This window comes from Salmo salar, chromosome ssa15 (genome assembly GCF_905237065.1).
Source record: "Salmo salar chromosome ssa15, Ssal_v3.1, whole genome shotgun sequence".
NCBI lineage: Eukaryota > Metazoa > Chordata > Actinopteri > Salmoniformes > Salmonidae > Salmo > Salmo salar.
Window position 1 is genome coordinate 54,329,259 of NC_059456.1, and position 14,109 is coordinate 54,343,367.

General features: G+C 45.5%; 1 protein-coding gene across 5 annotated transcripts in view; it reads right to left on the reverse strand.

Moving 5' to 3' along the window:
• LOC106571556 (1-phosphatidylinositol 4,5-bisphosphate phosphodiesterase beta-1) overlaps positions 1-14,109 on the reverse strand; it is a 227,969-nt gene that overhangs the window by 85,343 nt on the left and 128,517 nt on the right. For all 5 annotated transcript variants that reach the window (XR_006759204.1, XM_045695875.1, XM_045695874.1 and 2 more), the window contains exons 4-5: positions 3,324-3,464; positions 2,685-2,764 (exon numbers count right to left, since the gene is read on the reverse strand). Coding sequence is in view for 4 of the 5 variants with exons in the window: in XM_045695875.1 (XP_045551831.1) it covers positions 2,685-2,764; positions 3,324-3,464 (221 nt within the window). In the remaining variant the exon portion in view is untranslated. The remainder of the gene's footprint in view (positions 1-2,684; positions 2,765-3,323; positions 3,465-14,109) is intronic.

The following is a 14,109-nucleotide window of genomic DNA, read 5'->3' on the forward strand; positions in this document are numbered from 1 at the left end:
CTCCGAGTTGGGCATCTCCGGCGCGGCCCACGCTTGGATTGCGTCCTACCTGACAGGTCGCTCCTACCAGGTGGCGTGGCGAGAATCTGTCTCCGCACCATGCGCTCTCACCACTGGTGTCCCCAGGGCTCTGTTCTAGGCCCTCTCCTATTCTCGCTATACACCAAGTCACTTGGCTCTGTCATATCCTCACATGGTCTCTCCTATCATTGCTATGCAGACGACACACAATTAATCTTCTCCTTTCCCCCTTCTGATAACCAGGCGGCGAATCGCATCTCTGCATGTCTGTCAGACATATCAGTGTGGATGACGGATCACCAGCTCAAGCTGAACCTCGGCAAGACGGAGCTGCTCTTCCTCCCGGGGAAGGACTGCCCCTTCCATAATCTCGCCATCACGGTTGACAACTCCCTTGTGTCCTCCTCCCAGAGTGCTAAGAACCTTGGCGTGATCCTGGACAACACCCTGTCGTTCTCCACTAACATCAAGGCGGTGACCCGATCCTGTAGGTTCATGCTCTACAACATTCGCAGAGTACGACCCTGCCTCACACAGGAAGCGGCGCAGGTCCTAATCCAGGCACTTGTCATCTCCCGTCTGGATTACTGCAACTCGCTGTTGGCTGGGCTCCCTGCCTGTGCCATTAAACCCCTACAACTCATCCAGAACGCCGCAGCCCGTCTGGTGTTCAACCTTCCCAAGTTCTCTCACGTCACCCCGCTCCTCCGCTCTCTCCACTAGCTTCCAGTTGAAGCTCGCATCCGCTACAAGACCATGGTGATTGCCTACGGAGCTGTGAAGGGAACGGCACCTCCATACCTTCAGGCTCTGATCAGGCCCTACACCCAAACAAGGGCACTGCGTTCATCCACCACTGGCCTGCTGGCCCCCCTACCTCTGAGGAAGCACAGTTCCCGCTCAGCCCAGTCAAAACTGTTTGCTGCTCTGGCACCCCAATGGTGGAACAAGCTCCCTCACGACGCCAGGACAGCGGAGTCAATCACCACCTTCCGGAGACACCTGAAACCCCACCTCTTTAAGGAATACCTAGGATAGGATAAAGTAATCCTTCTAACCCCCCCCCCCCCTTAAAAGATTTAGATGCACTATTGTAAAGTGGTTGTTCCACTGGATATCATAAGGTGAATGCACCATTTTGTAAGTCGCTCTGGATAAGAGCGTCTGCTAAATGACTTAAATGTAAATGTAAATGTAATGTATTTAAAAACAAGGCTATTACTGGGGAAAGAAGGAAACAGAGTGAGAGAGAGAGAAAGAGAGAGACCTTGTTACAGGGGCTGAGTCACTGGCTTACTAGTGCTCTTCCATTCTGTCCCTTGTAGAGGTGCGTCACGTCGTGCCAGGCTTTTTTGCTCTATACTCGACTTGAGTGGGTTGAGTCACTGACGTGATCCTCCTGTCTGGTTTTTCGCCCCCTCGGGCTTGTGTGGTGGAGGAGATCTTGGTGGGCTATACTCAGCCTTGTCTCAGGGGAGTAAGTTGGTGGTCTGTTGATATCCCTTTAGTGGTGTGGGGGCTGTGCTTCGGCAAAGTGGGTGGGGTTATTTCCTGCTTGGTTGGCCCTGTCCGGGGTATCGTTGGACGGGGTCACAGTGTCCTCCAACCCCCCACTGTCTCAGCCTCGAGTATCTATGCTGCAACAGTCTATGTTGGCAAGGGTCAGTCTGGTGTAATTCTCCTGTCTGTTGTCCTGTGTGAATTTAAGTATGCTCCCTCTAATTCTTTCTCTCTCCCTCTCTCCCTCCCCTCCCGGAGGACCTGAGCCATAGGCCATGCCTCAGGACTACCTGGCCTGATGAATTCTGGCTGTCCCCAGTCCACCTGGTCATGCTGCTGCTCCAGCTTCAACTGTTCTGCCTGCGGCTATGGAACACTGACCTGTTCACCGGACGTGCTACCTTGTCCCGGACCTGCTGTTTTCGACTCTACCCCTCGCTCTCTCTAACCGCACCTGCTGTCTCGACCTCTGAATGCTTGGCTGTGAAAAGCCAACTGACATTTACTCCTGAGGTGCTGACCTGTTGCACCCTCTACAACCACTGTGATAATTATTTGACGCTGCTGGTCATCTATGAACGTTTGAACATGTTGAAGAACAATCTGGCCTTAATGGCCATGTAATCTTATAATCTCCACCCGGCACAGCCAGAAGATGACTGGCCACCCTTCAGAGTCTGGTTCCTCTCTAGGTTTCTTCCTAGATTCCTGCCATTCCAGGGAGTTTTTCCTAGCCACAGTGCTTCTACATCTGCATTGCTTGCTGTTTGGGGTTTTAGACTGGGTTTCTGTATAGCAGTTTGTGACATCTGCTGATGTAAAAAGGGCTTTCTAAATACATTTGACTTAGAGACAGAGAGAGAGAGAGACAGAGAGAGAGAGAGAGAGAGAGAGAGCGTGAGAGTGCGCAAGTGTGCGTCCGTGAATGTGTGTGTCTTTGCGCAAGTATCTGTGTGTGTGTGTGTGTGTGTGTGTGTGTGTGTGTGTGTATGCGTTTGCATGTGTGTGTGCATTCACCCCATCTCTCGCTCTCTCTCTGACCCCCTCTTGCTCTTTCTCTGCCCCCCCCCTCTCTCTGTGAGTAGTGTGAAGTGCCCTGCAGACCTGATGGGTATGAACGGCTGCCTTCCGGTGTGTGGTGTGTGATGTGTCCAGGGACTTACGCTTTCTCCAGGCATGCTTCTCTGGACATGTTCTGGGCCAGCAGGTTAGACGCCAGGCCAAACAACTCTTCAGCCCACTCCTGCACCGGAAGAACACACACACATACACACTCCGTCAGAAGGAAGAAACACAGTCGCGAGGATCGATTGGAGGTGTAAACTTGCCACCCACACACCAGACCTTATAATTATACACTGGAGGAATGACGGGTTCAGTGTAAGTCTAACAAGCTTAACTAACTCACACTGCATGGACTGAAATAGCTTAGTTATTAATTAATTAGTTATAAGCACTTTGGCCAACCGCCTAAGAGACTTAACTGATGTTGACATCAACTAAATCAAATAAACCTTTAATAAAGCCTTTATTCATGTTTGATAAAGCCCTGTTCATGATTAATAAAGTCCTGATTAATGTTTAATAAAGCCCTATTTGTGATTAATAAAGTCCTTATTCATGTTTAATAAAACCCTATTCATGTTTAATAAATCCCTATTCATGATTAATAAAGTCCTTATTCATGTTTAATAAAGCCCTATTCATGTCTAATACGCCCTATTCATGATTAATAAAGGCATTATTCATGTGTACTAAAGCCCTATTCCTCTGTAATAAGTGGATTATTCATGTTTACTTACCTTGGCGATCTCCTCCTGGAAGGCCATGAAGTTGAGGTATGTGATGTTGACCATGTCTGGTCCGCTCACCACCGTCAGCATCCTGTTCTCCATCTTTCCCACCAGGGTGCTCACGTCCAGCAGCTCTCGTAGCTTCATGTCCTACACAGACCACACAACAGATGAGTAACATGTCAATGGCACAATAACTCTAGCCTTAATTAACCCTTCTTCGTTGGCAACCCAACGTTATGAGCTCACACAGATTTGCATATTACACACTCAGAGGAAACACCTTTAAATTCATTTTCAACACATATGTACACTTTTAAACCTTCACGAAAGCGTGTCATTAATAACACAGCCACTGCAGCTCTAGCACCTTCCCAGAATTACCCCCCCACTGTGTCTGACTTCAGCCTAGCGGTTAGAGCGTTGGGCCACTAACCGAAAGGTCGCTGGTTTGAATACCTGAGCCGACAAGAATAAAAATCCATTGATGTGTCCTTGAGCAAGGCACTTAACCCTAATTTGATCCAGGTGCCGTACTATTATGGCCGACCCTGTAAAACACCCCATTTCACTGCACCTATCCAGAGTACGTGAAAACGAAAAATCTTTTTTTCAGTTGCTGCTGGAAGCCCAAACTCAGGAAGTAGCAGGAAGAGATGACTCCCACCGTCTGGTACTGTGGCAATGACAACAACAGCCCAATCAACCAATCAGATCACGATTTGACTTCCTGAGAATGTAACTGATCAGTGAGAGATATGACTTCGGGAGTAGACCATGAAGAGAGGCAACGCATCATCATCAGCCCAATGGGACCTGCGGGGTTCAGCATATTCTCTTAACATCAGCTAAGATGTCACACACACACACACACACACACACACACACACACACACACACACACACACACACACACACACACACACACACACACACACACACACACACACGCAGTGACTCACATATATGGGCACACGCACACACACACCAAGCTGTCACCAAGCATGACATTACCTGGGGGATGATTACATTTTTATTTTATTTTTTATTTCACCTTTATTTAACCAGGTTGGCTAGTTGAGAACAAGTTCTCATTTACAACTGCGACCTGGCCAAGATAAAGCAAAGCAGTTCGACACATTCAACAACACAGAGTTACACATGGAATAAACAAACATACAGTCAATAATACAGTAGAAAAAGTCTATATATAGTGTATGAAAATGCGGTAAGATAAGGGAGGTAAGGCAATAAATAGGCCATGGTGGCGAAGTAATTACAATATACCAATTAAACACTGGAGTGATAGATGTGCAGAAGATGAATGTGCAAGTAGAGATACTGGGGTGCAAAGGAACAAGATAAATAAATAAATACAGTATGGGGATGAGGTAGTTGGATGGGCTATTTACAGATGGGCTATGTACAGGTGCAGTGATCTGTGAGCTGCTCTGACAGCTGGTGCTTAAATCTAGTGAGGGAGATATGAGTCTCCAGCTTCAGTGAAAGGCGGCCAAAGGAGGAATTGGATTTGGGGGTGACACGTGAGATATACCTGCTGGAGCGCGTACTACGGGTGGGTGCTGCTATGGTGACCAGTGAGCTGAGATAAGGCGGGGCTTTACATAGCAAAGACTTGTAGATAACCTGTAGCCAGTGGGTTTGGCGACGAGTATGAAGCGAGGGCCAGCCAACGAGAGCGTACAGGTCGCAGTGGTGGGTAGTATATGGGGCTTTGGTGACAAAATATACGGCACTGTGATAGACTGCATCCAATTTGTTGAGTAGAGTGTTGGAGGCTATTTTGTAAATGACATCGCTGAAGTCGAGGATCGGTAGGATGGTCAGTTTTACGAGGGCATGTTTGGCAGCATGAGTGAAGGAGGCTTTGTTGCGAAATAGGAAGCCGATTGAATTTTGGATTGGAGATGTTTGATGTGAGTCTGGAAGGAGAGTTTACAGTCTAGCCAGACACCTAGGTATTTGTAGTTGTCAACGTATTCTAAGTCGGAACGGTCCAGAGTAGTGATGCTGGACGGGCAGGCAGGTGCGGGCAGCGATCGGTTGAAGAGCATGCATTTAGTTTTACTTGTATTTAAGAGCAGTTGGAGGCCACGGAAGGAGAGTTGTATGGCATTGAAGCTCGTCTGGAGGTTAGTTAACACAGAGTCCAAAGAAGGGCCAGAAGTATACAGAATGGTGTCGTCTGCGTAGAGGTGGATCAGAGAATCACCAGCAGCAAGAGCGACATCATTGATGTAAACAGAGAAGAGAGACGGCCTGAGAACTGAACCCTGTGGCAGCCCCATGGAGACTGCCAGAGGTCCGGACAACATGCCCTCCGCTTCATGAATAATCATCATTAATGTCTAAGTAATGAACGGACAGTATGTCGTTATGAATGGCTGCAGGTGGTAAATGCATGGCGTATATGATGTTGCCTGTGGATTCACCAGGGCATTGCAATGTGTCTGTACAGCATCCGAGGTGGTTGGGTAAAGTAGGCCTGCGGGATGCGTATGTAACTTATATAACTACAACTATGCTTGCCTGAGACCGTGCCACTTGTATTACCTCATAAAAGTTATTCCTAGGCTTTAGCTCAGTTGGATAACACAGTCCTGGGGCATGCAAAAGACTGGGTTCAATACCCAGTTTTTCCCACTGGTTATTGACGGCATACTAGTGAGGGCCTGAACTGAGATACCTCCACATTCACTGGAGTTGTTTGTCCGTTGCAGTGTAAATACACATTATAAACCATATATCCCTATGGAAACATACACATACAACCACTCGTCTTAAATGCAAACCAGCATAGAGCAACTGGGCACTGCCTCCGAGGCACCAGAAATTAATAACAATGATATTTTCTCTCCCATTCGTCTGACATCAGGGCAGAATACAAAGTGGTTCAACGAGGTCAATTAACACCAACAAAAAGAGTCTGTAAAAGATTTAGCAGCGGAAGCAAATTAGTTCCCCACTAATTTGCCCAATCAGACAAAGAGCATTCTGTGCTGTGTCACACTGATGAATGTCCCCTACATGTCCCCCAACGCCCTCCAAATCCCCCAGCTCAGAGGTGCCCATTAGTATTACAGTGAACTTTTCAGAAGCAATATTTTTCTTCTGTTTGAGATTCTTACTCTTCTGGCAACCAAGTCTGTATGTTTGACAAATGTTCAAACTACAGGCACACACACAGACTGTCTAGTGCAATTTCAAAACACACATACAAACATACGCACACGCACACACACACACACACTCTCTGACGAACAGTGTCTGACGAACTTCCAAACGCCTCAATGCTTTTAGTCAAATGCAAAGACAGGTTTAATTTCTTAAGAGACCTTGGTTCTTGGAAAAGGTGTCTAAGACAAGTTTAATTCCCTACTGATTACTGTAGTGTAGAGAAGTCTGGGAGATGGATGGTTCTAGAAACATCTCACGGCTGCAGTCTCTCAGACGTGCCGAGAGCAAAATTCTTCCATTCTACATGAAGCATATATCAAAGTTAGATGATGCTGCATAGAATATGTTGTTTTAACTAGAGCAAGCCATTATTACTAGAACTGTCCGGAATCATCTTGAAGCCATGGCAGACATTCTTCCAGCCTTAGGGCGGCAGGTAGCCTAGCGGTTAGAGTGTTGGGCCAGTATTTTAAAGCTTGCTGGTTCAAATACATGAGTCGACAAGGTGAAAAAACTTGACCAAGGCACGTAACCCTAATTTGCTCCAGAGGCGTCGTATTACAATGGCGGAACCTGTAAAACAACACATTTCACTGCACCTGTCTGGTGTATGTGACAATAAAAAAAACTATTCTGTGTCTACCTTTACTATACTGATAGATGGAGAGACAGTATACTGTATGCAGGATACTGATAGATGGAGAGACAGTATTCTGTATGCAGGATACTGATAGATGGAGAGACAGAATACTGTATGCAGGATATTGATAGATGGAGAGACAGTATACTGTATGCAGGATATTGATAGATGGAGAGACAGTATACAGTATGCAGGATACTGATAGATGGAGAGACAGAATACTGTATGCAGGATACTGATAGATGGAGAGACAGAATACTGTATGCAGGATACTGATAGATGGAGAGACAGAATACTGTATGCAGGATATTGATAGATGGAGAGACAGAATACTGTATGCAGGATATTGATATATGAGAGACAGTATACAGTATGCAGGATACTGATAGATGGAGAGAGAATACTGTATGCAGGATACTGATAGATGGAGAGACAGAATACTGGCCAGCCAGCCAGCCAGCCAGCCAGCCAGCCAGCCAGCCAGACAGACAGACAGACAGACAGACAGACAGACAGACAGACAGACAGACAGTTGTGCTAAAAAGCATGGAGTGGAGACCTGTTCGATCCGTCAGAGAATCAAATGCATATTTCATTGATGGTTTGTTGTTGTTTGAACAGTGGAGCCTTTTGATATTGTATTGGATGCCATTTGTAGATGTTACAGGAAAAGACAAGCTCATCTCCATGCCTCTATAGCTGACTGTGTGTTGGTCAGAGAGAGAAGAGAGAAAGAGAGAGAGAGAGAGAGAGAGAAGAGAGAGCGTGAGAGAGAGAAGAGAGAGTGAGAGAGAGAGAGAGAAGAGAGAGAGAAGAGAGAAAGAGAGAGAGGGAGAGAGAGAAAGAGAGAGTGAGAGAGAGAGAGAAAGTGAGTGAGAGAGAGACAGAGAAAGAGAGCGAGAGAGAGAGAGACACATAGAAAGAGCTAGACAGAGATACAAAAAGAGAGAGGCAGGCAAATGCTGTTTAGACACATAAAGGAGAGGAGAGAGGGAGGAGGAGAGAGAAAGGAGAGGAGAGTTGAGGAGAATAGACCTGAGATTTAATTAGTGCTGGTGTATTGTGGGAGCATTTGGAGGTATGCCTGAGGGTCCTGTAGCCGCGGCGATGGGGGGGGCGTATTACCCCTTCAAGCCAATTTCTGTGTGTGTTTGAGAGGAAAAGAGAGATACAGTACATAGAGAGAGAGAATTGTGTGTGTGCAGAGGTGTGTGGGATGATGGTGTGACTGTGAAAGAAGGCGTGTGTGCAATGCATCACTTTGGTGTGTGTGTGTGTGTGTGGCTAGCTGACAGCTGTAGCGTGGGAACACAGTGTTCTGTCATTTATTACTTCAGTACAGGGGAGGTGGTCCTCTTAGCAGGGTGATGCTGCCTTCCCTGCTCCCTGGGCTGTCACAAACACTTACCTGTCACCATGACACACACACACACACACACACACACACACACACACACACACACACACACACACACACAGGCCAGCCAGTGTGCGCAAGCACACACAGATACACACCTGTGTGCATTCCCACACACACACCCGCCCGCCCATTGGCACAATCCCCACCCCCACACACACGCCCGCCCATTGGCACAACCCCCACACACACGCCCGCCCGCCCGCCCATTGGCACAATCCCCACACACACACCCGCCCGCCCATTGGCACAATCCCCACCCCCACACACACGCCCGCCCGCCCATTGGCACAATCCCCACACACACACCCGCCCGCCCATTGGCACAATCCCCACACACACACACAGCTTAGAGAGAGAGAGAGCGATAGTGTCCGTCTGCGGGCTGTCTCCTAACCTCGTACTTCTCCTCACTCCTTTTCTGATCAATAGTTCATCCAGCACATCTACCTGTTTCTCTAATACTCATCTGATGATTCATGTAGCTTTAATTTCCCTCGTTATCCATCATTTCCCTCGTTATCCAGATGTAGTCGCTGTAAATGATTCACCTCCAGACCTCACGTCACACCTCTACACAGCTGACCTCTTCTCTTCGTACGGACTCTTTCATGTTAGTTCATTATAAGAGCAACGCTGGCTTCACATTAGGATTCACCACGGCGGGGAGGTTTCTGAGGATTCCAGGTACGAGTTCTGGGTTTTAAGAAGAAACTCCAGCCCACTGGTATTCTCGTAATACGTGGATCTCAAACTAAATGTTTGGGTCAATACTTGTCAAAACCTCTCAAAGTTAACCTGAAGGTTTCAGGTCTGGATGCCCCTAAGGAACATCTATTGACTCAAATGTTGGTTTGAAGAATGTCAAATATGACAAAGTTTATTTTAGTTTTTCCTCTTTGGGTGAAACTAGCCTGGTCCCAGATCTGTTTGTGTGCTTTTGCCAACTCTGTTGCTGTCCTTGTCAAGCTGAGTGACAAGGAGTTGGCACGATAGCACAAACAGACTGGCACTCAGGCTAACCTGGAACAACAAACAACCGTCTTATTGTTGTTGTATAACTGGCCTGTCCTAGCAGCAGTCCTGCCGGTGGCTAGCCTTGTTCACTAGCGGAGCAGCAAGATCATGGGTTGGGACAAAAAAACGCCTGGGGTAGTTGGAGAAAGGAATTATGGGTAATTCATTGTGCCGCCCCAAGACTTCCGTGGCCCCATATTCAGAATGTGTGTGTGGGTGTGTGTGTTTGAACATGTTAATGAGAGGGGGCAGCACTGAGATAGCCTGCAACATCACTTCCTGGTGTAGCTCAAACTGTGCACGCTACGTCTCCATGAATCTGGCTTCAATGTGCTGTTGAGTCTTCACATAGGAATGAATGGTGTCACGTGATTGATGGCTTTGTCTACTCATATATACCGTCATTCCATCATCCCCTCGTATTTCATTCCTTTATTTCACTCCATCCCTTCATATTTCACTCCTTTACTTCCCTCCATCCCATCCCTTCGTAGTGCAGTGTTTTATTCAAGAAGGTCATTCTGCGTCTGCAGAGCATGTTTTAAACATTAGTCACCTCATAACTCAGTGGAGGAGAGTAGTGCACAGAAACATTGATTCCAATTATGACTATGAGACCAGCGTTTCTCTCCCAGCCTGCTTCACTTCCCGCAAGTGACGTTCATTATAATCAGAGACACACACTACACACACAGAGCCTGACACACACTCACAAACACGCACGCACTTTCACACAGACACGCACGCACGCACACACACACACACACACACACACACACAGACACACACACACACACGCACAAGTTCCTTCAAACCTTATATATACTCACAAGAGTCCCAAACAGGTGAATGATTACTGCAAGTAAAAGCATTCCTCACTAGGGGATTACTGTGATTCTACAATAAGACATTCAGATGTGGGATGTGTGTGTGTGTGTGTGTGTATGTGCGCGTGTGTGTGTGGTAATAAGTCGTTTAGAGGTAGGCTACCATCCGTCTGTAACTCATTTGATGTGAATCGTTAAACAAAATCAGTACAGCAGCTGCCAATACAACTCACCCCTGATATCTGATAATCAGTCAAGTAAGGCTATTAAGTTAAACAACAGTTGGATCGGCGGAAGCAAATCATTGCCTGCTAAAATCACTGCAGTCGCTCAGGCTTACGGCTGACGGTGTAGCTAGCAGTAAGAGAATGAACAGATCGGAAGAAAGAAAAGACAACTGCAGGGTGGGAAAAAAAAACCGAAAGGAAATAAGAACCACATTTGGATTAATGTTTGATTTGACGTTGGCACTTTTTTACCATTTGTCAGTGACTTAGTCAACGTTATAAGGCTGGATCTAATATAGTAGCTAGCGAAGTAGCGAGGGAGGGACTGATGTGGTGTGTACAAGTGGAGGATTAGCGGCTAGCGTGGCTGCTCCCAGGCAGGCTTTCACAGCCATTACACACATTGGCTTTCCTCTGATCTACGAGGGATTTAAATTACTGTCAGTGATGAGTAGTGTGTGTGTCTACACAGAAGACAGAATGATTGCATGTGTGTGCTATAAGTGATTCAATGAACCATTTTCTACCATTCACGTCCACCTGATTGGTTCCCATTGTATTTCATCTGTTACATTAAATCAATTAATATTAAGATATTTCCTCATACCAGCTAAACATCCCATTGTTGTGAAAGCAGCAGACATAAGTTACCTGTTACCAGTTCTCCTTTGATTCACCTCTCTCTCCCTCCTCTTCCCTGCTCTTCTCTCCTTTATTACGGTCTACTACAGGCTTGATGTTTCTAAACAGCCTTTCCCTCCATCCATCCATCCATCTCTCCCTCCCTCTCTTTCTCTCTCTCCATCTCTCTGCCCTGTTGCTGTCTCAGTAAGCCGTGATGTGTCAGCTAGATCAGTTGTGCAACATTTTAGAAGTGTAGAGCTCTCTTAGGTTAGAGCAGGAGACGTTCCTCATCTTCCCTCTTGTACATCCTTTTTATAAAGCATGACAGTGCCCCGCTCCTCTACTCTCCAAGTCACCGCTTTAAAGCTCGATATTCTCCAAGTCACCGCTTTAAAGCTAGATATTCTCCAAGTCACAGCTTTAAAGCTAGATATTCTCCAAGTCACAGCTTTAAAGCTAGATATTCTCCAAGTCACAGCTTTAAAGCTAGATATTCTCCAAGTTACAGCTTTAAAGCTCGATATTCTCCAAGTCACAGCTTTAAAGCTAGATATTCTCCAAGTCACAGCTTTAAAGCTAGATATTCTCCAACTCACAGCTTTAAAGCTAGATATTCTCCAAGTCACAGCTTTAAAGCTAGATATTCTCCAACTCACAGCTTTAAAGCTAGATATTCTCCAAGTCACAGCTTTAAAGCTAGATATTCTCCAACTCACAGCTTTAAAGCTAGATATTCTCCAAGTCACAGCTTTAAAGCTAGATATTCTCCAACTCACAGCTTTAAAGCTAGATATTCTCCAACTCACAGCTTTAAAGCTATACACTATCCACTAAGATTTCAAGTTAAACTCTTAGGGTGTTTTCATACTTGGTCCCTTTCTGACAATTTTTGTGAACTCAGTGCAGTTCTCTTAATTGTATTTTTTCCCAAAGTAACTCAGACCCCTCAAAAGAGCCCTAGATGCAAACTGAACTGAGACCATCTAAAAAAGTGGTCTGAGTTTGGTTAGCTTGAATTTTGTGGTCCGGTTCCCTTTTTTAGGACAATGTGAACACAAAGCTCCCCAGGTTCGCTTGTCATTATTCCCGTAACACACACTAGCCTACTGCAACCCTGTTTCCCCTGCCACAAACCCTCACATTGGTGCCACAAAAGAGAGACGACGATGATGTGCAGGTTCGCAGAAAAAAAATGTGGTGTTATTTTTTGTGTGTTTTCTACATTGTAGAATCATAGTGAAGACATCAAAACTATGAAATAACACATATGGAATCATGTAGTAACCAAAAAAGGCGAAACAAATCAAAATATATCTAAGATTTTAGATTCTTCAAAGCAGTCACCCTTTGCCTTGATGACAGCTTTGCACACTCTTGGAATTCTCTCAACCAGCTTCACCTGGAATGCTTTTCCAACAGTCTTGAAGGAGTTCCCACATATGCTGACCACTTGTTGGCTGATTTTCCATCACTCTGCGGATGGCGTATCGCTACAAAATGCTGTGGGTGCCATGCTGGTTAAGTGTGCCTTGAATTCTAAATAAATCACAGACAGTGTCACCAGCAAAGCACCCCCACACCATCACACCTCCTCCTCCATGCCTCACGGTGGGAACCACACATGCGGAGATCATCCGTTCACCTACTCTGCGTCTCACAAAGACACGGTGGTTGGAACCAAAAATCTCAAATTTGGACTCATCAGACCAAAGGACAGATTTCCACCAGTCTAATGTCCATTGCTTGTGTTTTTTGGCCCAAGCAAGTCTCTTCTTCTTATTGGTGTCCTTTAGTAGTGGTTTCTTTGAACAGTTGATGTTGAGAAGTGTCTGTTAGTTGAACTCTGTGAAGCATTTATTTGGGCTTCAATTTATGTGGCTGGTAACTCTAATTAACTTATCCTCTGCAGCAGAGGTAATTTGGGTCTTCCTTTCCCGTGGTGGTCTTCATGAGAGCCAGTTTCATCATAGTGCTTGATGGTTTATGCGACTGCACTTGAAGAAACGTTCACTTTTAACAAGGCACACCTGTTAATTGAAATGCATTCCATGTGACTACCTCATGAAGCTGGTTGAGAGAATGCCAAGAGTGTGCAAAGCTGTCATCCCAGCAAAGGATTGCTACTTTGAAGAATCTAAAATATAAAATATATATTTATTTTACACTTTTTTGGTTACTACATGATTCCATATGTGTTATTTCATAGTTTTCACTATGATTCTAGAATGTAGAAAACACTAAAAATAAAGGAAAAACCCTGGAATGAGTAGGTGTGCCCAAACTTTTGACTGGTACTGTACATGCAGACACTTTAGCCCCCACACACTCCACACACTCAGTCTCAACCTCACCTAGCTTTAAAGGGCGAATCCATAGTTGAAACAATAACAAAGCGGTCACTCCGTCTCTGTTTTCGGTAAAAAGCTGAGCGATGGGCCTGGAGAAATGTAACCACTCTCAGATTAATAGACAGAGCTATGGATGCAAGGACTGACCATCCATGATATCAAAATTATTGTTTTAACCATGTTATGAGGCTATACAGCGTTTATTTACATTTACAATGTTTACACACATTGGAGGAAAACAAGCTTATATTTTGGGTTCTCGTGAGGTGTGACAGTTGAACTAAGCTAAGTTAATTTCTTCAAGAATCAATGGGTATATATCATTCATTTATAAGTCAAATTGATGTAGCAACCACAGATTGCCCCTTTAATGCTTCATTCTCAAACCGTCAAAAGCTCTCAACACACATACTCCACACTCAAATAAAATAAAATCAAAGCATATTGTATTGGTCAAATACACATGGTTAGCAGATGTTAATGCGAGTGTTGCGAAA